The sequence below is a fragment of the Anser brachyrhynchus genome, assembly GCF_964034855.1.
Source record: "Anser brachyrhynchus genome assembly, chromosome: Z".
NCBI lineage: Eukaryota > Metazoa > Chordata > Aves > Anseriformes > Anatidae > Anser > Anser brachyrhynchus.
Window position 1 is genome coordinate 43144090 of NC_137697.1, and position 26656 is coordinate 43170745.

The 26656-nt window shown below is 38.5% G+C and overlaps 1 protein-coding gene across 4 annotated transcripts in view; it reads right to left on the reverse strand.

Moving 5' to 3' along the window:
- The window catches only part of AUH (AU RNA binding methylglutaconyl-CoA hydratase), a 114229-nt gene that overhangs the window by 59758 nt on the left and 27815 nt on the right, over nucleotides 1–26656 (reverse strand). For 3 of the 4 annotated variants that reach the window (XM_080575139.1, XM_080575137.1, XM_080575140.1), the window contains exon 4: nucleotides 20485–20571. The exons of the other annotated variant lie outside the window; for it this stretch is intronic. In XM_080575139.1, coding sequence (XP_080431265.1) covers nucleotides 20485–20571 — 87 coding nt within the window. The remainder of the gene's footprint in view (nucleotides 1–20484; nucleotides 20572–26656) is intronic. 4 annotated transcript variants of the gene reach the window in all.

Below are 26656 nucleotides of genomic sequence, written 5' to 3' on the forward strand. Positions count from 1 at the left end.
TGGCAAAAATCTGAACAGTAAACCCCAAAAATATACAATGCAGAAGTAAACAAACAGGAATACTTGAAGAGATATGCAAAAACAGTCCCATTTGAAATACAGATGTCCTATCACAGTTAATTGTGATGATGGCATAGTTGGAAGTGCTCTTAAGTTTTAATATTACCAGATGTGGTGTGGCCACCACTATTGCCCCTTTCTCCTATAAAGCAGCAGCTAACAATTTAATGGAGTGTGTCAAAGTTTTCAATCTGATAAACGGATGCACATACTGCCAATATGCACAGCAGGTAACAGGGCTACCGAGTCCTGTGGGACCATGGCATGATTTGTATTTAATTTATCATCAGTGTTCTGACACAGGGAAATCTAGCATTAAACATTCAACTTGGAGTATTGTTTTTCACCTTGAATGACTTTAAGTTCTTTTCTGCCCTCTGCACCACAAAATCTAAGAAGTTTGATGAAAAATGTATTTTTACTTGAAAAATAAACTGATATATAGCATCTTTCACTATATTTGAAAGTATATTTTCCACAAGCAATCAATAATTTTAAACTATACTCAATATTTGAGTATAGTTTTCCTACTAAAGTTTCAAATATAGTCAAAAGCAATCCATTAGCTGAACACTTGGGTATACAGCTTGTTGAAATGTTGAACAAACTCTTTACAGCAACACGTTTTTTCTGCCGATATTAAGAAAATAGTTTCATTTTATTTTTTCAGCTACTTGAATTCAGTGACCAGTTTAGCTGAATCTTAGCTGAATCTTAGCTGAATCTTAATCAATCTTAGCTGAAAATTGAAAAAGAAGACAAAATTGCTGCCTAAATATAAATGAAAATGAGGTGTGACAGAATGTTGTCTCCTTTTAAAATCTGAAAGGATAATGTGACCAGAAATCATTAATTTAATGTATTAATTATATATAATACTTATTTTCTTTAGCACAAGACTTCTAAATTTAAAATTTGCTCCACTAAACTTGCCTTTTTCCTTTCTGACAGATACACTTCAGATAACATTTTTTTAGATGAATTAAATCTTCACGTGTATCATCATAAATAAATTTGTACACTAACAGGTAGTCTCACACTGCTTAACAAAACAAAGTATTAAATTAAGTGAAATACTATTTTTGGTTGTAAATCAACATTTTTTTATGTAAATTAACACCTAATGAAAATCCAATTGTCTTCCAAAAAAAATAACAAAAAACTAGCAATTCTATTCAAAATTAAAAGAGATGTTTTAAACCAAAGTCTCTTAGTGGCTGGTTTAGATCATGATTCAAAATGATTATCTGAATCAATTCCAACGTCAAAAAACACTACTGAATATTGTCTGAAACACTATCCATTTGCAGTCGCTTAAAAGAGCTGAAGCTATCCATTATATATTCTATCTACTACAGAAGGCATAGGAGACAGACGAATAGTAGTAAGACCTGTTCTTTCTCTATTTTTTCTTAGTTAGATGTGAAGGCAAGAAGAGAAGGCCACTCTCATTTCTAGTAGAGCCAGGCTGCTGACCAAACCCGGCATAACCCTATCACCATGAACAATCTGCTGAGCAGTCTTGGCAGTCCAAGTTCAGAGCTGATATAGACAACACGTCTCTTAAATGAATCTATCTTTGCTACAGTTAAATGAAAACTCATTTGTATAAACACAAAGGCATGCTCATTATTAACTGTAGTTTCCAGTGGTTACTGCCTACATTTATGTTTCACTTCTGAGAGACTAACATTATTGACACAATTTCTGCAGTACTCCAAGGCAGCCTACTTTCTCTATGATAAATAACTTCCCAATATTCTATGGTACAATTCAAGTACACTATTGCACACAAAAAATCTAACTTAGAGAGGAGAATATTAAATATCAGCTTGCTTTCAAGAATTACAGCCAGCAGTCCAAACAATAAATACTAAAATCCATAATTCACGGGTAAAAAATAAGCTTGGTATCATGTTAGAATCATTACTTCCCAAGGATATTAATATTAAAGGATCACCTGACATGTGGCAGTTGACAATGAATGAATAACAAAACACAAATTCTTCACAATAGCATTGTGCTGAGGACATTTCAAAAGTACTGAAGAAATTAATCTCTTTGTTTTGTTAACCATTAGAAAAAGTCACATAAAAATAAATTAACAACTGCTCTGGATTATAAACTGTATGTCTAAGTCACTAGAACTTAATATTGAGGGTAAAGCTGCTTGGAATATTGGACTTCTATGGCAAGGGTTTGGTAGCAAGGGAGTGCAGGGGCGGCCTCTGTGAGCAGAGACCAGAAGCTGCGCTGTGTTAGGTAAGAGTCAGTTTCAAAAAAGGTCCAAAGGGACCCACACTGGCCAGGGCCAAGCCAGTAAGTGATGTTGTTTGTGCCTCTGTGAGAGCAAACTTAAGAAAGGGGAAATAAAGAAAAAAAAAAATAAAGAAAAAAAAAACGCTGCTACACAGTGGCTGGGAGAGAGTGAGTAGTGAGAAGCAGCCCTGCAGCCCCCAGGTGAGTGCAGCAGGAGGGCAGGAGGTGCTCCAGGCAGGCAGCAGCAGCTCCCCTGCGGCCTGTGCAGGGAGAGGCCCCTGGTGGAGCAGGCTGTCCCCCTGCAGCCCATGGGTCCCACACGGAGCAGATCTCCACGCTGCAGCCCCCCCGTGGAGGAGCCCCCGGTGGAGCAGGTGGATGTGGCCTGGAGGAGGCTGCGGCCCATGGAGAGCCCCCGCAGGAGCAGGCCCCGGGCCGGAGCTGCAGCCCGTGGAGAGGAGCCCACGGAGGAGCAGTACTTTTATAAAAGACATAAAGCAATACAACAAGTGTAAAAGGATGTTTACTGACCATTCAAGACATGATACAGGTGGAATGACCAACAGGAACATGGAAGAAAAAAGAAACTAATAGCATACAAAGAAAAAACTTCAGAAAGAAAAACTAAACAATACGATAGAGCTAGTTAAGTCTAACTAACCCAGAAAAAGCTCCAGCAAAAGTTAGAAAAGATGGTATCAGCAATATAAAGAAATGGACATGTTTCCTACTCTACAACTGCGGACCTGTAGTTTAGGAACTTTAGGAATACATTCCTTATGAACATGTAGCTTAATGGAGCTTAGGTTAGGCTGACCAGCAGCATCTGACCAGTAGGCTTAGGATGTCTCCTCCTTTCTCACTACTTTCCATTACTGAAAGACAAGGATGGAGTAATCTCAACTCCCACACAATTATACCAGCAATAAGACTGTCACATGAGGATGACTTTGTATTTAAGCGTGTAAGGACAAATGTAATGTGTGGGAAGCAATCTCAAAGAATCACAACTATATTTAAGAAGGTAATTTTTATTTCATTTTCAAGTGAAGTTTCTCTAGATTTCCACTGCTGGTGACTAACACAGGATTTCCTTTCTGCTTAGAGATGATTATATGATGAATGAAAGAGCAGCATATGAATATGAAAATCAGATCCAGAGGATTCAACCAAGGAATAGTTTCTCAGATGCATATCACAAAGCCCACACAACTGATTCATATATTGCAGACACTGACATTCCCCAAACAGAAGGTTGAAGTTACCTGGATTCTAGTGACCTGGATCTTATGTGCCTATGTAGTCCTCTAAGCAATTCATTAAAGAATTCTGTATAAAACTATAGTTACATAACATCTGAGAAGAAACTGAATTACACTTGACACTTTCTTAGTGACTACCAAACGATCTCCTTTTATTCCTGCACTACCTCACTGATTGACAGATATGGCTTTCCCCCGATGAGGGAGGGAGGGAAGAAGAGAGAGAGGAAGAGAGGGAGAAAGGAAGGGAGGGAGGAAGGAAGGAAGGATATGCCCATATAATGTAAATACAAATAAATAAAACCTGAAAAGGCAACACCTTATACAAGAAGGTAGTCTTGCCTTTATGAAACATTAAATGATGCAGATTCTACATAACAGGTAAGAAATAAGCTCTCCACACAGTGGCCAAGACCTCAGAGGAATATCTGTCACTATTATCAGTCCTTTACTGAGAGTTCCTGAAATGGGCAGAGGATGAATAATATGGTTATCCAGAATTCCAGACTTCATGAGTTCTCATAACTTACAACCTTAGTGTATTCCTAGTCAATCTACAGCTTGTCCAGCTGGATTAACTTAGAATACAGGACATTCAGAAAGAGTCCCTGATTTAAATGGTATCAAATCCAAAGACACTGACCTCATAAGAGTGACTTCCTGCTTGCTAAGTAAATTTATACCTGTTTATTCTGTTAGCAACTGTACTACATATCTGTACAAAAGGAAGAAATATTCTCAAGCTAGATACAAATTTTTGAGATGTACGCACTTAGGTGTCAATGAGTTTTGTATGAGAACCATATATTTGTAGCTTGACAACAGTTTCAATCAACATGAAGAACATCACCTGTGAGATTCCTTCCTATAGCTAGGATATCAAGACGCTAAAGAACTGCAGGCCCAGTGCACTTGGAATTCATAGTTTCTCTTAGAGTAAAAGGTCACCACTATTCCTGCAGCAACAGTTGCAGTTCATGATTTCCACAAATCAGAAAAGAAAACTCTATGGAATTAGAAGCAGGCTGTCCAGGATCATGTCAGAGAGCCTTTGAAGATCTCCAGGGAGGGAGACTCCACAACAATTCTATGCAACCTGTGCCACTGCTTGATCATCTTCACAGCAAAAAAGTGTTTCCTCATGTTCAGAGGGAACCTCCCATGTTTCTTTGTGCTCACTGCCTCTTGTCCCATCACTGGGCACATCTGGAGCAGGTCTGGCTCTGTTGTTTTTGCACCCACCCTGCACACATTAATGAGCCCCACCCCCCCTCTAAGCCTTCCCTTCTCCAGGCTGAACTCCAGCTCTCAGTCTTTCTTCACAGGAGAGATGCTTCAGCCTTTTCACCATCTCAGTGGCACTCTGCTGGACTCGCTTTAGTAGGTCCAACTCCCTCTTGTAGTGGGGAGCCCAGAATGGGACACAGTACTCTTTGTGACACTGTATAAGCACTGAATAGAGGGGAAGGATCACCTCTCTTGACCTGCCAGAAAAACTCCTCCCAACGTAGTCCAGGATACCAGTAGCATTCTTTGTGAAAAGGGCTCACTGCTGGCTTGTGTTCAACTTGATGTCCACCTGGACACCCAAGGCCTTTTCTGCAAAGCCACTTTTTCTAGCTGGTCAGCCCACATATACCAGTGCATCAGATTATTCCTCCTCAAGTGCATGACTCTGCACTTCCCCTTACTGAATTTCATGAGGTTCCCATCAGCCCGTTTCTTCAGCCTGTGTTGTTTTCTCTCTGGATGGCAACTCCGGTGCATCAGCCACTTCTCCCAGTTTTGAATCATCAGCAAAGTTGCTGAGGGTATATTCTGCCCTATCAACCAGATCATTAATGAAGATTTTGAACAGGACTTGACCCAGTGCCGATCCCTGGTACACACCACTAGTTAATGGCCTGCGACTAGACTTTGTACTGCTGATCACCACCCTCTGTACCCAACCATTCAGCCAGTTTTCAATTCACCTCATTGTCTTCTCATCCAGCCCATACTTAATCAGTTTCTCTATGATGATCTTACAAGGGACAGTGTCAAAAGCCTTATTAAACTCAAGGTAGAAAATATTCACTGCTCTTCTCTCATCTACCAAGCTTGTCATTGCATCATAAATTGTAAGGTTGGTCAAGTATGACTGCCCTTTTATGAATCCACGCTGACTACTTCTGATGACTTTCTTGCCCTTCACGTACCCAGAAATAGTTTCCACAATTAGTTATTACAGCATCTTCCCAAGCACAAATTTTAATGTATTGATATGAAATCTCCCTTTTTGTTCTTTAGTATATTTTTTTAAATGCAATAGTAATAATGCCTTAGCAAAAATAACAGTCATGTGCCCCAAAAATGTCTAAGCATGGCTGGAGACCTATTTGTAGATTCCATAAGGGATGGGCCAGCCATTAGGACAGTAAGCAAGAAAAAATAAATGCCACATCACACAGTGGAAATAACTCATTAAGCTCGAATACAAACTTTGCACTCAGAGAGGAATGTCGGCTGTTTCAGGCACGTACCTTGTCTTGTAAAATCTGACATCAAGTCACTACAACAAAGTTTACTTGCATTTTCAGTTGCAAGCACTTTCATCAAAAAAGTGCTTTCCATGACCAGCTACTTCAACCAGCATTTTAATTCCTTATTCAGGATAACTGTAACAATGAAAATCATCAAATATATGTAGCAACAAATGCAAATGACTAAGAGAGACTGCAACAGCTGTCAAAACTTCCTATATGAACCTGAAGGCAAAGAAGATTGGTCAGACAGTTTTGAGCAATAGTAAATAAATGCTACAAAGCTTTTTCTGTCATAATTGCAAAAAGCAAAAAAATAACGAAAAAGTACTCCAAGTAATTTAGGTATTTACATTTGTTTAAAAAAAAAGACAAGAAATGCAAAAACACGACCACACATTTAAGTTTGGATGGTCTGTATGTGCAATAGGATACACACAATACTTTTCCACACATTTGCTAGCTATAGCTGTGAAAGGCTTTTAGCTGCCCTCCAATTCTTGAGCTTCAGCAAGAAGCTTAATAGACTGCTACTGCTGGTAGATTTATTTCGAAGTGATTATCTTTGCTTTAATACTTCAAAGTTCATGCAGATAGTCTACAGCAAGAAAGAACTGCATAAAATACAATATATATATAGTACCTGGAATGAACGATTGCTTTTTAATGAAAATGGCTACTGCACATTGTTTACAGTTCATTACTGAGCAAAGACCTTAGTAAAGTTTATCTTCCCTTCTTTACAACAGTAGCTAAAGGGTTTTCTTAAGGCATCTCTATCAATCCCACTAATTTTCCAGTTTCCTCCACTGATTCTTGTGAATGACCTAAAAAAATACTTTTGAGTTCACAATGAAGACTTTATATAGGAATACTATGTTCTTAATTTTAAAAATTTCTACTTGGTACTTTGTTATTGACAGATAGTTGGAACTGTGTGCTTTATATACTTTATGAAAATAGCAAAAGCTAGAAAACTAATGGTAATGACAGGTGCTTTTATAAAATTCTTTAGCTATTGTCCTGTTACCAACTCTCCCAAAATTCTCTTATACCTTTTATACTATATAAAATAATTTGGACATTTCATCCTTCTTCAGTGGTACATTTCAGTTTGACAGACGGATTCCTCAGTTTCTTCATGTTCCTTCTTGTAGTCTTATTCTGCCCTCGGTAAAACAATAATGAAATAAACCTTGGATGTCAGAATCTACTTTCTGTGCAAATGGAGAAAAGCTCTGCTTACAAGAATGAAAAGTATTTCCTTCTGTGTGCGCCTTATCCTTTCTAAATATATTTAAGAACTTATTACTCACACAAATAGCATATCATTCATGTATTCAAGTACATGAATTTTTAAAAAAAAAAAAAACAAAAGAAAGATGCCAAGGATAAATTATTTCAGTTATATTTTTACATTCTACTTCTGCATAATTTTTTCTTCCTTACATAGCATATAGAAAATACAATTCAAACAACAGCACAACAATAATCTCTAATAGCTAAAACACTCCAATGGGACAAGATTTTCATTTGTTTATTATCTACCTGTTCAGTAACTAGTATGAAGTTAACATACACAATAGTACCAGCAGAATTCATTTGACACAATACAATGAAAATCCCTAAGACTGTGATCATTTTTGCTGAACATTCATATTTTTTCTTCTATATCAACTTTCAGCAGTATTTTATATACCTGCTTGCCTCAGTCTAATGCTAAAGTAGCTTTATTTCTATATTACCTTAATGTAATATACAATAGTTTCAATCATCTCATTCACTGAACACTACAGAGCAATTCTCTCTGATTCACAGTAATAATAATAATAATTAAAACAAACAAATAAAAACTAGCTCTACGATATCATCAAAGCAGTTCTGGCCAACCTCAACAACCAGCACACACCTAGACAAAATCCATGTGCTATTTAAGACTTGAATATGTTATTCTGAAGTCCAAGACTACAGCTGGGCCTAAGCAATGAGCTTAGGATTTTCTGGATAGCACACAGCAGCACAGTACTTCCTGTATCATGTCAAAAGTTGCTACCCTTTTGATACCAACTGGTTCTATGAACAAGGCCTGAGACTGAGACAGGCAAAGCAAAAGATCTAAAAAAGAAAAAAAAAATCCCTCTCATTCAGGGATAGAACAGTACAGTACAGTATAGTACAGTAGCAGGAACACTCCTAGTATGCTAGCGACTGGCCACCAGCCAGACATATCTTCATTCACTACAGCTCTTTCAGCTCTACCATTGAGCCAGTTAATCACCCATCACAGCACCAACCTGTTCAACTCACAGTTGGACAATTTGCCCAGAAGCATACTGTGAGGGACATTATCAAAGCTTTCACTAAAATCCAAAGGTTACATCCACCACCTTCCCTTTATCCACTACATGGGTGAACTTTTAGTAGTAGATCAGGTTACGAAGGCAGGACTTTCCCTTGATGAACCTATGCTGACTATGCCTGATAAAAGCTTTGTTCTTTAACTGACTTCTGATGTCCCCCAGGATAATCTTTTCCGTAACTTCTACAGGCAGTGAGGTTGGACTAACAGGTCTGTTATTATTATTATTGTAACATGCAACTTCAAACCCTATCAGGGTAAGGAATAAGCAGTTTCCCAATACATCAAAAATGCGTAATGTGGTTCCCTAGTGAGGGAACAGAAACCACAGACAGCAGCTCATAGTGGAGGCTTATTTTAATAGTCAATGTGCAAACTAACTACATTAATCTCAATAAAGCACTTGGCCAACCAGCACTCTTCTTTTTATATAGTAACTTCTTGTGGAGGAAAATTAAAGACCCATTTCCACGGCACAGTCTCTTTTTCTCACAGACCAGCGTTTGGAATTACTACCAGAATGAAAACTAAACTACACCTGAAGCTATGTTAACTTATGTCAAGGCTGGGAAGCACTGACAGAGATCAAAGCAATGGATTGACAATGCAAAGTCACCTCCTTCCTGAATCTTCAGATCTATGAAGGAGGACAATCAGCTCCTCTGTTTTTCTGGTCTTGTTTCTCAATTTTTATTTTTATTTTTTAAATTTAGGAAGTTATTATGGAAAAAAATGTATTAACTATTGTGGAAACAATGCTGTCATATAAATAGCTAATAAACATCTTTGTAGAGAAGTTTAATGTTGCATTCATTGGCTTTATAATGGTACAGAGTTTAGCATTGTGTTTTTTAATTAAAAACAATCCAATGTGATTTGACAAAGCCCGTAATTTCAGCTCTGCAAGGACAACACTATCTATTTAGGAAACAGACAACACTTAGTCAAAGGGTATCTTAAATTAATTCAATGTCAAGAGAAGCAGTAAATCAAAGCCACTACCGGAAAACAATCAAGAGTTCAGCAATGCATTCAGAATGCTAGCAGTCTTGGACTGTATTAACTATGTTCTGCACTTAAATGAACAGGCAACCATGTAACATAGCAAGGGAAATACTGTGCCAGTATCTCCCTTTCACAGTTTCAGCAACACAGGGAGACCATGACGCCTGAAGTTGGTTGCTATGCACAGCACTGCAAGCTACAAATTTGTCCTTTTTCAAATATGATTTGCATCTGCTATATTTCATTCAGTTCCCAGTGAATGTTTTTCTTCATGTTATAGCCTGCACCTGTTCTTCCCTGAGACATAAGCTCATTGCCCTTTTCCCTGGACTTCCATGCTACAGCATTCTACTTTTGCTGCCCAGATTTACCTCCAGCAGAGACAGATTTGGTCAATGTTACATTATCAGTTGTTATTTGAAGTAGCAGTCAGGAGATACAAGTGTGTCCAAAACAGAACATGATACAGATGATAGGCAATATGATACTGATATATCTGCAACATCATCACAAAGATGCAAACTTTAAAGTAAAAATGTCTAAGCATATAGTTTCTCACTTAACCCTAGGACAGTCGTTCATTTCAGCAGGTTCTACCTCTCTCAAAAACCTTACCAAACCAAACCAAAGTCTGGGTAAGACAATTCACTTACCAGGTTTTGAACTACCCAGCGTTCTTTCACAGTATACTTACACTTCCTAAGGTGACAATTTTATAATCATTTCAAATGATAGTTGCTTCTTAAGTTGATGATTTAAACTTTCTTGAAGTTTTATGCATCTTCATAAACCTAATCAAATTAATTTACATGTCTCTGCCACAAGCAATGGGCATCAGCTTTTGTAAAGTGGGCTTCTACTATCTCTCATTTGGCAATGGAACACTGAATTCTGTCCAAAACTCTCAATCACTAGTACAACCTGCAGCAAATACCGTATCTATACATTTTGAAATTAATGCATCTAATTCCCACACTCTTCCTGATGCTCCAAAATAAGCAAATATTGTATCTTGACAAAATATTTACATTTTATTTAGTCTCTTAACGTGACTTGTAATTTTAAAACTGTATTCACTAAAGGAAAAACACTTTTAAAATGGGTGAGCAAATGGATGATGGCTAGGGTTCAAAGGGTTACAATAAATGGGATTACATCGTGCTGGCCACCAGACACTACTAGGGTTTCGACATCTCCATTTTAAGAACAGTTACCTTCAATGTTTTTATAAATGATCTGGATGCAGGACTCAAACATATACTAGGCCACTTTGTAAATATAAGCAAATTGAGAAGAGCTGCTCACTCCTGAGAGGGTGGAGAGGCCTTGCAGAGAGATCTTGACAAATCAGAGAGCTGGGCCATCACCAACAATATGAAATTTAACAAAAGTAAGTGCCAAATTCTGCAACTGGGACATGGCAATCCTGTATATATAAATATGTACAGACTGGGGGGGATGAGAGCCTGGAGAGCAAGCCCAGCAGAAAAGCATCGTGGGGTTCTAGTTGACAGCAAGCTAAGTACGAGCCAGCAGTGTGCCCTGGCAGCCAAAAGGGCCAGCCATACCCTGGGGTGCATCAGGGACAGCACTGCTAGCTGGTTGAGGGAAGGGATCATCCTGTTCTGCTCTGTGCTGGTGCAGCCTCACCTCAAGTACTGTGTGCAGTTTAGGGTACCACAATATAAAAAGGACGTAAAACTATTAAGAGTGTCCAAAGGAGTGCTAGAAAGATGGTGAAGGGTCTAGAGGAAACGACATTTGAGGAGCAGCTGAGGTCCCTTGGTTTGCTCAGCCCAGAGCAGAGCAGGCTGAGGGGAGGCCTCATGGCGGCCTGCAGCTCCCTCACGAGGGGAGCGGAGGGGCAGGCGCTGAGCTCTGCTCTCTGGGGACAGCGACAGGACCCGAGGGAACGGCATGGAGCTGGGACAGGGGAGGGTCAGGCTGGGTGTGAGGGAAAGGTTCTGCACCCAGAGGGGGGTCGGGCACTGGGACAGGCTCCCCAGGGCAGTGGTCATGGCCCCGAGCCTGCCGGAGTTCCAGAAGTGTTTGGACAACATTCAGAGTTGTAGGGTCTGAGTTTTGGGTGGTTGTGTGTGGATTCATGAGTTGCACTTCATGATCCTTGTGAGTTTCCTCCAACTGAGGGAATTCTATGATACATCTTAGTAGAGAAAGAAGAATAAATTTGTTCACTAGGGCTGTGTCTGTCTATCTGCTTGTCTGTGTGAAGTGAAATTTCACAGCAAAACAAGCACTGCAGAATGAATTTCAGGTAAGAATTGATTAAGCACACTTTTATTGCATAACATTTAAATGTGCAGTTGCATATGAAATTGGGAAATGTATTTTATTGCATCTTATCTAGAAAAATGTAGATAACTCCCTCCTTTTGAAAAGCCTTAATGAAAATTTATGGAACACTATTCACACAGTCCAAACTTTTCTAACAGCTGTGTCTTTCACACAACATCAGCTATTTTTAAAAACTCAAACACATCCTTAAAGTGAACTAGATGAAATAAGTTCTCCTTTAAATGCAGGTGATGGTCATCAAGATATCCTTTGAATAACAGAACTAAGTGAAGTTAAGAAACTAAAAACTTGCACACAAAATATTTATCACAGCAGAAATGTTTATCAAAGTGAAGAGTAAGTATTCTACATTTTGAGGATAAAATTCCATTTACAGTTTACTATTCAACAGAATAGTCTTTTATCATACTTGACTTACATGTTTTGACAAATGCTCAGTAGAGAACAAAATATCTTTATGCTGGAGAAGTCAGCAGTGAAGTCAGTTTCTTTCAAGTTTCTAGTACTGAAGCAGAACTTTTAATATTAACCAAGGTTCCACAGAATCCCCAGAAACTCAAATACCTACATAAGACGCTGTATTACAGAATCACAGAATGGTTAAGGTTGGAAGGGACCTCTGGAGGCCGTATGGTCCAGCCCCCCTGCCCAAGCAGGGACAACCTAGCAGGTTGCCCAGGACCACATCCAGGTGGTTTCTGAAGATCTCCAAGGAAGAAAACTCCACCACCTCTCTGTGCACCCCAACCCTGGGCCAGTGTTTGGTCACCCACACAGTAAAGAAGTGCTTCCTGATGTTCAGAGGGAACCTCCTGTGTTTGTGACTAAGGCCTCTTGTCCCGTCACTGGGCATCACTGAAAAGAGCCTGGCTCCGCGCTCTTTGCATCTTCCCTTCAGATATTTGTAGTATTGATGAGACTCCCCTGTGCCTCCTCTTCTCCAGGCTGAGCAGTCCCAAGTATTCACCTTATCAATGATCATTCTTTCCTATTTTTCGGATTTTATCATGAAAAAGTGGGGTGGTAGTAGACTAGAAATCAAGTGAAGCTTACACAATCCTGATTCCACTCCTGGGACCTTTGAGATCATGTTTTGACAGCCTGTATCAAAAAAATCCATAGTATGTAGTTTGGCACAACCTAGGAATTTCCAAGAATACATAATCTTTAATCTTCAGGAAAAAAAATGACAGTTTTGGAGAGTAGATTATTCTCTGAAGGATGAGCGAGAGCATTCTTTTAGGTAAATTAAAAGTTTAGTGATAACTAAAAGCAGCCATACTGACAGAGAATTTGTAAGGAGGGGAAAAAAAAAAGTAAATATAGATTTGTATCTGCTTTGAATAAAATAAAAAGCACCTAAGAAGAAATGCCGTTCGTGAAACAACAGTGAGTAACCAACCACAAAGTTCTTTCATTCGGGATAGTCACCTACAAATTGGATTACGTCAAAAAAATAATCACAGCTGTGAGTTATGTCTAAACAAAGTTATTAAATATTATTACTTGTTGAAGTCATATCACAACTTATAGAACCAAACTCCTTAGATGTCATAAACAAAGCAGTAGAAGATTTGTTAGAACAGAACATGTCCAACAGAAAACAAGTCACTTCAGCAATTAAAACTGCTATTTTATTGAACCACAATCACAGAATATCCTGAGTTGGAAGGGACCCACAATGATCACTGAATCCAACTGGCTCCACACAAGACCACCCACAAATCAAACCATGTGTCTTAATTTTCACATTTCATTGAAATAAGCTAAGAAAGAAGACATTTTTAGATCTAAGCCCCATCAGTCCACTTGAAAGGTGTTTTCCCTCCCATTGGACAAAAAAATCAAGCCTGACCACACTTTAACTGGCATTTTTGATTTTCTTGAGTACTTTTAATCTCTCTTTTTTTTTTTCTCTCATTTGTGGGATTACTTACACCTATGTTGTGGGATACTTACACCTATGTTCTTTGTAGAGCTTTGATAAATAATTGTGTTCCTCACTTATTAGAGGTTGAGGCTAAACTTCATTGAGTAATTATAGAGATATGCCAATCCAAATTCTTTCTTTAGTTTCATTTTTTTCTTTCTGTTAAAGACGTTTTGTTTTGTTTTTTTGTTTTGGTTTGGGTTTTTTTGTTTTGTTTTGTTTTTTTGGCAAACAGTGATTATTGCATTCAGCTTCACAGGTGGCCTTAAACTGTTTTGTAATTGAAATCTCAGCTGATAACATATATACAATAGCAGTATCACAGCCTGGTCCCCAAAGCCATTTTAAAGAATAACATGGATTTAACAGAAAATATAGGCTGATCTGATCCCTAACAAGAGGATTTTTCCCCAAAAGCACAAAAAAACAAGGTTTCTGGGAGTCAGTAAGATTTTATTTCATTTAGTCCTGCCTGTTCTGTTGTACATGGCTCCAAGAGATCTATTAAGGTTTTTCTCTCTTATGTTTTTATTATTGTTGTTGTTTTTGTTGTTGTTGAGGGTAAAGATAGCATTACATCAGTAATAAAGAGCCTCAAGGCAGAATACAGTAATGGACAAACAGTCTTATAATTCCTACTATTTAATAAAAAATAAAAAACAACCCACACAATTCTGGTATAATTTTAGCAAAGCAACCACTGCTAAAAATAGAGGCTGTTTTGCTTTTTTTTCCCCCTCAACTTAAAGCTCTAAGAACTGTAACTAACAGCTCAGTACCATTTTTTCAGTTTTTTTTCAGTGCTTATTTTTATACCATATTTACTGCAGTCTTAATGCTTCACCCAAATTTAGCAAGTTATAAATTAATCCCATAAAGACAAATGCAGTATGCTTTTAATTTCCAGAAAATTCTCTTCTGTAGCTGTGTTCCAAAATGATGCTGCAGCCTTTCACAAAACCACTAGCGTAAGGATTTTAAACATAATGAAATTGACAGGAATTGAAGAAAGCCAAGTCATGTCAATTCTAAAAAGCTAAGTTTATCCAGTTGTTCAAGATGTAATTAACCTTTCCTGTATTTCGTCTGCAGAGATAACTTAATGTTCTTCTTTGTGAAAATACTGTTAAAAAGAAGCATTTCCTTACTAGGTCAGACATCTGAACACAAACACAATTATCAAAACATGACCTATTTCTGGAAACCAAAAAGTAGAACACATTTTAAATGAGATTACAGCATTAAACTTGGATAGAAAAAGAACAAAGTGGGAAATTGGCAAATATTGTTCCCTAGCTATATAGCATTCTGCAGTTGCAAATCATCATTAGAAAACTGTTTTCCCTCTAAACATTTCACAACATTCTGGTTGTTGCTGGGCAGGAAAACTATCACATTTTTTTTCAATATACTAATTCATTGTGAGTAATCTAATGCAAATACAACATCCCACTAGTTCTACTAAAATTAGGTTCTGTAATGACAGACCACTTCTTCAGAAGAAGAAAAGAAGAACTGAGAAGTTCTGACTTGCTGCAGAATTAAAGCTCACTTCTACTCATAAGGGCATCAGACATCATCACACCATACGCACCAATCTAATCTAATCTGATCTCCAGTATATAAAATCCACTTTCTATATTCTCTATCAATTCCTAATGGAAGGAAGTATATTTCAAATTGCCCTTTCAGAAAGATATTAGATTAATCCTAAAAATACATGTTGGCATAACATGTTCAAAAACAATGTCTGATATGTATATAGTGGGAATACATGAAATGGAAAAACTACTTAAATACATTACATAAAAACAGAAGAACATTAGAAGTGGTATCTCTGTACTTCTCTAATCCTGAACAACAAATTGCCATTAGTTTGCTTGTGGAAAAAAAAAGAAAAAAAGGAAGATGGCCAGATACCATGTAACAGTTTAAAAACCTCCCAGTGATTGTTTCATTTAGTGGTTTCATGAAGAAATGGGGGGTGGGAGGAACACATGAAATGGAAAGAGAGAGAGAGGGAGAATACAAGAATCCTTCACCCAACCTATGCAAAAAAGTGTTGTTACAACATCTAGCAAAGGCTATGTTCAAATTCTTTCCCTTTTCCAATCTGCAGCTTGTCTAACCACTATTGCTACAGCCCCTCACAAACCTTCTTATCTAGGTATTTCAGTAAACAATATTCTGAAATATTAATTCCACTTGCCCACAATTTCATGGGTCTTTCTTGAGCAAAAATAAAAAATAAAAAAATCTACAGAGATCCATGAATGAAAACACTCCTCGGTACTACTTCTGGTTTCCTAAACTTCAAGAAATTCCCTGTTATCATAAGTAACCCACTGTAAACCTTTTAGATAACACTGAAAATTTTCTCACATATGCAGTACTTAAAATACTCTCACAGGAACCTTTAAGTTGATGATGATCAAAATTTTGTCTTAAAGTCTTTTCAACTCTGAAGCAAACAAAAGCATCACCACACTGCTTGTCTTTCCCAGTTAATCAGTGAAAAATGCCAAATACCAGTATTTCTTCAGGTTTTAGGAGTTTTCTCACTTAAAAAAAGAGTAATAATAAATTTTAAAAAATCCTGGTAAAAGGAAAATCTTAATAGCAATTGTTCCTATTTAAATGGTAATAGTGGCTCCGAAAGCATTTTCAGTAACTTCAGCCCAAGAAAGGCTGAAAAAAATACTTACATCTAAGGAATCCTCCTAAAAATCTTTAAAGTAACTAGATGGAACAACTTGTTGCCTCTTGCTTTGCATTCCAGTAAGAGGACAAGACCCAGCATGAAATACAGTATCTGCTACAGGAAATTAATGATCTATTCATTTCCAGGTTTTTCAATGAGCCTTGAGGATCTACTTCAGTTCAAAGACAAGATATTAATTCAAGGACACAAATATCTCCATGAAGTACCTAATTAGAGACTTATTCTTCAGTAGTCCGTCATTTACCTACAAAACATACTGGTTTCCATCCATTCTGCCAAACCAAGATCTGACCCAATGCTATTAAGGAAACACATACAGACTCGCCCTCTGAGTAATGATGTATTCCTCACAGTTTTGTGCTGTTCTTTGTTGTGTTTTTATTATTAAAAAAAAAAAAGGTATTATTAAAAACTGGTACAAATCAATTAAAACTAAAATCCCAAACTATTAACAGGTTTTACTACACCAGAACAATTACATATTAACAGAAAGAGGCCAAGGAAAACATTGGGTTGATGCTTGATGAAGATAGTCAGTCACCTAACAAGTAGGGAAGAGGAAAAGGCAGAGGCATTTAATGACTTTTTTCCTCAGTATTTAGTGTTAATGATTTTCAGTTGCCTGGTCCTCTGAGATGGAGGATCCATGACTGGGTGGGGGGGGGGAGGGGGGGAGGGGGCGGGGAGCAGCAACTTTCCATTTGTGGTTACTGAAATTGCAAGGGAACAGTTGCAGCAGTTGAATGCTCGTAAGTCCACAGGGCCTGATGGTATTCACTCTGGAGCATTGACAGACTTAGTAGGTGTTATAGCTGGACCCTGTCAGCAATTTACCCAAGGTCTTGGGAGTATGGTGAGGTCCCTGCTGTCTGGCAGCTAGCCAGTGATATACCCAGCTACAAAAAGGGCAAAAGAGAAGGCCCAGGACACCACAGATATGTTAGCTTAGCGTCAGAGCCTGTAAAATTATAGAAAAGATTGTCCTAGGGGATACTGAATGTCAGTTAAAGCACAAAACTATTATCAGGCATAGTCAACAGGGGTTTGTCAAGGAAAAGTCCTGCCCTAGTATTCTACAGTAAGGTTACCCGCTTGGTGGATGAAGGGAAGGCCACAGATGTAATCTTTGCAGATTTTAGTAAGGCCTTTCCTACTGTCACTCACAACATCCTTCTGGACAAATTGTCCAGCTGTGAGATAAACAGGTTCATGCTATCCTGGGTGATGAACTGGCTCAATGGTAGAGCTCAAAGTGTTGTAGTGATGGCAGCTACACCTGGCTGGTCACCAGCAATGTTCCCCAGAGGTCAATTCTATAGCCAGTCCTGTTTAATGTTTTTTTGTAAATGATCTGGATGAAGGACTGGAGTGCATCCTCAGCAGGTTTGCCAATGACACTAAACTGGGAGGTGCTGTTACCCTCTGGAAGGATAAGAGGCCTTGCAGAAGGATATAGACAGATGGGAGCACTGAACAATCAGCAACAGCAGAGTTCAAGAAAGCAAAAGGCCAGGTACTGCACCTGGGATGAGTGATGACAGCCACAGGCACACACTGGGAGGCAAGTGGCTGGAGAGCAGCTCAGCAGAAAGGGACCTGGGGGTGCTGGTAACAGGATGCTCAACATGAGCCAGCAGTGTGCTCTGCCAGCCAAGAGCACAAAATGCATTTTGGTGCACATTAACCACAGCACAGCCAGGCAGAAAGTGATCTCCTCCTGTATTTAGCATCTGTGAGGCCACACCTTACATGCTGCATGCAGTTCTGGGCTCCACAATATAAAAAGGAAGTTAAGGTTCTCAAGAGTGTCCAGAGGAGAGCAACAAAGCTGGTAAAAGGGCTGGAAGGCATGTACTGTGAGGATAAGTTGAGGACATGGGGTTATGCAGTCTGCAGAAGAGGAGGTGAAGAGGCAATCTCTTGGCTCTCTGCAACTCCCTGAGTAGGGCAAGGGTGGAGGGAGCTGCTGGCCTCTGCTCCCTGGAAACCCATGGCAAGATCTGCAGGAATGGCACAAAGCTGCACCACGTCAGGTTCAGACTGGACACCAGACTGGCTAATGTGACGCCCATCTATAAAAAGGGTCATAAGGAGGACCTGGAGAACTACACGCCTGTCAGCTTGACATTGGAGCCAGGAAAGGTGATGGAGCAGGTCATCTCGAATGCAATCACACAATGTATGTGGGACCACTGGGGGATCAGGCCCAGACAGCATGGGTTCATGAAGGGCAAGTCCTGCCTGACCACCCTCATCTCCTTCTATGACCAGATGACCTGTCTGGTGGATGAGGGAAAGCCTGTTAACATAGCTTACCTAGACTTCAGCAAAGCCTTTGACACAGTCTCCCATAGTATTCTCCTGGAGAAGTTGGCAGCGTGTGGCTTGGACAGGTATACTCTTTGCTGGGTTAAAAACTGGCTGGACGGCCAGGCCCAGGGAGCGATGGTAAATGGAGTGTGTCCCCCAGTGGTGTTCCCCAGGGGTCGTTTGTTGGGGGCAATCCTCTTTACTATCTTTATTGATCATTTGGATGAGGGAATTGAGTGCTCCCTCAGTAAGTTTGCAGATGACACCAAGTTGGGGGGAAGTGTCGATCTGCCAGAGGGTAGGAAGGCCCTGCAGAGGGACCTGGACATGTTGGATTGATGGGCAGAAGCCAGTGGGATGAGATTCAACATGGCTAAGTGCCGGGTCCTGCACTTTGGCCACAACAACCCCATGCAAAGCTACAGGCCTGGGGCAGAGGGGCTGGAAACCTGTGCAGAGGAAAAGGATCTGGGGGTACTGATTGATGCTCGCCTGAACATGAGCCGGCAGTGTGCCCAGGTGGCCAACGGCATCCTGGCTTGTGTCAGGAATAGTGTAGCCAGCAGGACCAGGGAGGTGATCATCCCCCTGTACTCTGCTCTGGTGAGGCTGCACCTCAAGTACTGTGTTCACCTTTGAGCCCCTCACTACAAGAAGGACATCGAGGCCCTGAAACCTGTCCAGGGGGGCTACAAAGCTGGTGAAGGGCCTGGTACACAAGTCCTATGAGGAGTAGCTGAGGGAACTGGGGTTGTTTAGTCTGGAGAAGAGGAGACTCAGGGGAGACCTCATTGCTCTCTACAGCTACCTGAAAGGAAGGTGTGGGGAGCTGGGGGTCGGCCTCTTCTCAAAGGTAACTAGTGATAGGACTAGAGGGAATGGCCTCAAGTTGCGCCAGGGGAGGTTCAGGTTGGAAATGAGGAGACATTTCTTCTCAGAAAGAGCAGTCAGGCACTGGGACGGGTTGCCCAGGAAAGTGGTGGAGTCATTGTCCCTGGGGGTGTTTAAGGAAAGGTTGGATGTGGTGCTTAGGGACATGGTTTAGTGGATGACATTGGTAGTAGGGTGATGGTTGGACCAGATGATCTAGGAGGTCTTTTCCAACCCTAATGATTCTATGACTATGATTAGGAAAAAATTCTGTACCATGGGGTAGTCAAACACTGATGGTCAAACACTGGAACAGGCTTCAATAGAATGAGTGCAGTATCTCTGAAAAAATGTAAAGCCTTATTTTATAATAAATCTATTGTTCCAGTGTTTCAATGTAGATCTTAACATGTCCCTTTAAGGAAACCTATATAGCTGCTTGGTGATATTAAACAAAATTTTAGAAGACCTTAGAAGCATGTCTCCTATCTGTAGCTGATGTTTAACATGCTTCTAAAATTAAAGACTGTATTAATGAAACCAAACAGAAGTATGCAATAATGAAAATCAATTCCAAAGCACTTGGGTGTCGCAAAACTATACATCTTTTATAAAAACAACAGGGCAAGTCACCTCTATTTCAGTTGAGATTTAGCTTTTTTCTAGCATTCTAAAAAATAAACTTCAAATCATTCAGTCACATTTTAAAAGATGTAATGCACCCCATGATTTATATATCTCATCAATACAAATATTTGTGTATATCTTATTATCTGTCAGGAACTAACCAAGCATGTTTATGTCATTCCTTTGATCTAACCTTATCAGTTTATAGTTAAAAAACATCATTCAAGGGAGAGTTTACATACCCATTTCATTAATAGTTGCTCTTGCTTTTGAGACAAAAGAACCAACTTCACTTGAGTGCATTTTTGCTCTTTCTTTAAGGTCAGCACCTGTAAGTGACATTTCACATATATGTTAGCAAACTGTATACAGTACTGTAAATTTGTTTTCAGAAGTGAAATATAGCTGTGTGCCAGAGGAAAAAAAAAAAAAAAAGTCTGCTTTGAGACAAGGACAGTTCAAATTGTTCACATTCATCTTCCACAGATTTCAAGGAAAACACAGAATCTTTATCACAAAAAAAAAGTAATTCAAATTACCCAGCAGATTTTCATCAAGTATATTCTTCCCAGTGGCATTTCTTCTCAAATTAATGAATAATAAAATCTAGGTAGGTTAATATTTCTTCTGACACATACTTTATTTTCTCCGCTGTGTCACAAAGTCTGATAATTATGTGGTTTTCATATCATGGTCTTGTTGTTATTCTTCTACTGGTAGATCATGAAGTACCTAGGGTGCATGTTTTTACAGTAACAGACAATATTTATCTAAACGAAAACTTCAACAGTGGGCCAAGTACAATTTTTCAACTAATTTTACTGAAACGTATTTTTGAATGCTGCATATGGCACTTTTTGTCTTTAAAAAAAAAAAGGAACCTTAAAAAAGTTTTAATCTATTTTTTCATGACATTATGAAGATAATTCTGTTTAAACAGCACTCTATAACTAGGGGTGATTAGAATTCACTGATAAGAGAAATTGACATTTTTTCTCAAGAACGAGTAAGGAAAGTGAGAAACAACAACAACCAAATGCAGAGTAAAACAGGAAGTCCATCCTTCTTACAGAGGAAGAATAACATTAAAAAGACAAAATTTTCATAAACATTTTCCTAAGAAATGCAATATTCCCAGTTGAATTTAGTGTGTATATTTTTCCATTTTGTAAAAATAAATCTATTAACTTATAAGTTGTTTCCTGGCATATGAAAGACTAAACAATGAAGGGAAAAAAAAAAAATCTGTATTTCTCTACCCTGAGAACCAAAATACTATCCATTCAGGAAAATGCACTGGACTCCAATCCAGTTAAAATAGTAGCTCTGATTTTAAACAGTCATATGTTCCCCTTTCTGCACTTAATTCCTGCTCAACGTAGTTCACTCTCTTCATCAAACATTTAGAAAGCAGTAGTCAAAATTAACAACTCTAGCCTGCCCCCCCCCTTTTTTTAAATCAAAATTGATATCTCAATCTTACTTTTTGACTAATACCCAAATGTCATTTTACAGTAACATGCCCAGTAAAGAAGCTCTAAATCTCCCTTAGCAAAGCTTCTCATTTCAACTTTGTTCTCCTTCTATGCATGTCAATATAAACACAATGAAGCACACACTTGCATGTTTCCCACTAAAAAACATTCAGTTCACCTACACCTTTAGACACTTTTCCAAAAGCTTTCAAGGAACCTTCTATGATGTACCACAACTGACAACAGCGTGACAGGCCAGCTGAGCAGTCTGCATGTACTTGGAAATAATGCAGCAAAATTGCTGCAACTCTGTAGCAATTGCTACCTCATTAATTCACAATTAATGCCTACAGAAATCTTGCCAGGAACCTCGAAAGCAAATAAAATTTGCATTCATAAATCTGGACAGACTTTTAAACCATGTAAAGCCACAAACAAACACATTTATATACAGAGTTCGGTAACTGAAAATAGCATTTACAAAACTCAATGCCTGCTTTAAAAGCTATTGATAAAGCAGGTGCACAAATGAAAAAAAATATCCTTACTCTCATATCAATTAATGTTTGGGATTAGCTTCTACAACTTTGTCTAAAAGCATACAATTGCCTATATAACAATAACAATAGATTGCATGCTCTAGTAACAAGAGAATTGTATACCTGTACAATCTGATACAAAACTTCCATGCACTGAAATCCTGCTCACTTGGCATGCTGTAGAAAAGCAAATTTCAAAAGAGAAGCAGTGGACCTAAAAATGTCTCTAGTATTACCATTAGGAAAATCTACTGTCAAGGTAAGACTAACGCAATTCCTAGTTTTTATGTTATTCAAACTCATTAAGAAAGTGGATTCGACCTACCTTCCCCTCTCCTCCCCTAAAAATTAAATAAATAAAAATAAAAAAAAAAAACCTTCTAAAACAAAAATAGAGGTCACAGATTTGGGCCTTCATTTGTAACATACACACTTATTTAAATGTATTTACAGAACTCTATTAAGTTTTCAACAAGAACTTTCATACAAATTCATTAAAATGTAGATGGTAATTTAAAATTAACGAAAAAGTGTAAAAAGAATTTCCAGTACAACAGTTGATCTTACTGCATTAACCAACTTCTTTAACCTTACATTTCCTTTTTTAAGTATTTCTCCCTCATAACTGTCAAGGAAATGGAAAAAGTTCTTTTCCTAACCCTCTTCTATTTTAGCACTCCAAAGTATAGTAACCGAAGATCTTTCAGAGAGAAGACTTTTAGGCAGAAACCATTTGCTTCACTCCAATAGTTCACAGGAAATGGAACTGCCACTGACCTAATACTTTTGTTACTGTTATAAGATTAAACTGCTGATCAAAGAATCTTTGAAGAATTCCTTGATCCACACAGCAAAGAACTATTCACATGTTTCTTCGAAATCCGTTTTCAAGTCAGAAGTAGGTAAGGTTAAGTTTCTGAAGACAGTCATGAAGAAGAGTGCAGGTTCAACCAGAGGCTTCTGCTCTCTCAGCAGCTGAAATCAAAGATCCCTCCTGTCATCCCAAGTTAAGTACTTTAAAGTATCTGCAAATAATATTTGCTAAAGTCCTGACAGCAACAAAGTAGCTAAAATTTTCAAACTACAAAAAACTTAAAGAATGAACCTCTGCGCCGTTCCCATGGACTACAGCTGAAATCTGCAGATATGCTGGGCTATCCGCTTCCCCACATCGACTCCCAACAGACTTCAGAGGGTTGTACTGCGGGTCTCTATCTCACACTAATGCAGGGTTTTCTAAGCCTTTCTGCCCAAAGATGCAAGAAAGGGGTATCTTGAGTTACCAGTGAGCTAAGGCAAACTAAATGTTACAGATTTGAGTGTGCACTGTAATTATGTCCCCACATCCATCCGGTTCATGCTAAAATGTGAATCATTGCTTAGTCCATATTGCTCTTTCTGGCATTTTGATGCTTACTCCCACCAATTGAATTCTATCCACTCAAATATAGCTACAGCTAGTCAAAACTGTGATTCCTGGGACATGCTCACCATTTCCCGCCCCTCCGCTCCCACCCAGTGCTTCACAAACTCCCTTTTAAGGACTATACACTTCCATTTTCAAATTACTAGGAGCTGTTAGTACACGCCAAAAAAGAAGTCTAACAGTTCTCCTAAAGCTACATTAGGATTAGAGCAAGGAAGAAGTTCTACTTGAACCAACTTAACTCACAAAAACATCACGTCTGAATTTATGAGACAAGCTGATAGGAGACAACTTTCCTGAAGACTTCTCGTAAACAGTCCTGTTTGCAAAATAGCAGTCCAAACAGCATTCCTTTGGAGATCTGCTAAGCAGTAAGTACATAAGCAACTGGTATACACAGATCAATCCTTACTACTCTGAGGAAGATGCATGCTGTTTTAACTACTACCTACACTCTCCAAGGTTTTCTAAATCTTGAAGGAAATCTCTACTTGATTTTGATCTCTCATCCTCTTATTTTTCCCCCAGTGTTGGGAAAATATGGAAATGTTAGTTATTTTTTTTACCTGATTTAAGGGTAAAAATATCGATGTAATTAACCTTTTTTTTCTTTTTTTTTTTTAATTTGGTTATTAAATGCTTGGCCATTGTACACTGTCAGTCTACAGAGTTTTTGCAACATGTGTTTTGACTTGCATTCCAAAATGATACCACAGAAAATAGAAAGCCAAGTCCAGCAAAATAGGCATATTGCTGTTACTCACTAGAATTTTCCCACCTACACTTCTATATGACAAGGATTGGCTATTTAACTTCAAAAACACACCAAAAAAAAAAAAAAAAGTTTTACAGCGATTACTCTGACCCTTATGCCTTTTGCCTTATTTGGATATTTTCACACACTTTATAAACAGAATTTATACGCTGTTGAAAAGCTAAGCATTGTGTTCAAAAAATCTGTTCTAGAATCCTTGTGTAAACATCATTTTCCAAATGCCATACTTAAATGCCTAGAAATTTTACTGTACAGTACTATTCTGTACTATGGTTTAACACATACCTCCATAACATGACTCAAAAGATGTAAACTAAAATAATCAAAACTTTTCAATGAGGGAGGAAGTAATCCCACGATATTTATTCTAACTCTCCATAAATTTTCATCCAAACTCTCATATTCTCTAAAACTTTTCTTTGATGTTCATTTTCTAATATGAAATTAAACAAAGATGATTATCACTTCTATGTAGCTAATAGACTAGTAAGTACGACTTGCATCCCAAAATTTTAGTGCATTTCATACTGGCCTTAAAAAAAAAAAAAGGAACTTCAGCACTTTTATCAAACAAGTTCAGCTGGAAACAAAAAACGCAAAGGTAGAGAAATCAGTAACATCAGAAAAAAAGAAAAAAGTACCTATTTTTTTCATACAAAAGGGAATGGAGAAACTATAAAGGTTACATATAAAGCATTCAAAATTCTGATGCAAAAAATTCTTAGGAAGTAAGTACACTATACAATTCCTAACAATTAGAAACCAATGAGAGTTTAAACACACTTATGATTATTAAGAAGAAAGAAATTAACATGTTATGTATAAGGAACAAAAAAGCAAAACATGTACATTTACACTGGGATCTAGTCTAAAGAGTAAATTAATGTACAGTACACAAATAGCCTTAAAAGCTGGCTCAGAAGCCCCAAAGAGCTACAAACAGACATTGGTTAAAAAAATTGAGACTTTGACACTGGGCCTACCTTGTTGGTTTGTCTTTCAGTGTCTGGTACTTTGTTACCCACAGAATCATCTAGGTTGGAAGAGACCTCAAAGATCACCGAGTCCAACCTCAGCCCTAACACTAACAAGTCCTCCACTAAACCATATCACTAAGCTCTACATCTAAACGTCTTTTAAAGACCTCCAGGGATGGTGACTGAACCACTTCCCTGGGCAGCCCATTCCAATGCCTAACAACCCTTTCAGTAAAGAAGTTCTTCCTAACATCCAACCTAACCCTCCCCTGGCACAACTTTAGCCCATTCCCCCTCGTCCTGTCATCAGGCACGTGGGAGAATAGACCAACCCCCACCTCTTTACAGCCTCCTTTAAGGTACCTATAGAGAGCAATAAGGTCACCCCTGAGCCTCCTCTTCTCCAGGCTGAACAAGCCCAGCTCCCTCAGCCGCTCCTCGTAAGACTTGTTCTCCAGACCCCTCACCAGCTTCGGTGCCCTTCTCTGGACTTGCTCAAGCACCTCCATGTCCTTCTTGTAGTACTCAAACATATTAGGGCTGTTACAGCATTTTCATAATTTTCTATTAAATAAGGTTTTCACTTTAACAAAATAGATCGCAAGGCATGGTTACCACAAGGTTTTAAAACACAAGACTTTATAAATCACTCATCGTAACTTAATAGTAACTATTTTCTCTGGTAATTGTTTGTTTTATTGTGAACAACCACCATGAATCCTCTTGCATGCCAATACAGAAACAAATTTTTGCACACACCACCTGAACAGAGTAAAAACAAAATGACATTTACATGTAACTTTGATAAAAAGCAAGGCATATTCTGTATTTCTCAACAATAAGAAAAGGATGCTGGCTGCAGTCATTGTAGTCAAGAGAAAAGCAACTTGGTTTGAAAGATACTGTGCATGTTTCCTACACAAGGAGGTAATTTTGAAATGATTTGTTTCTGATGCAAGGATTTATATTCATTAGGTTCTCTAAACCTGGATATATGACTTTTAAGTCAAAACTGGTATTCAGATTCTTCTGTGTATGATTTGCTGTCATATGCTGTTATAAGCATGACTTTGGTATCTCCTTGTTTTGCACATATCCCCCTGTGTCACAGACAAGTGCCTGAGAGTCACCAAACCGTGAAGAACAAAAAAAAAAAAAAAAGTTTGCAATTCCTGTATATTTGTGCCTTCGGCAGGATGTCAGTCCTGAACACATCTTCCTG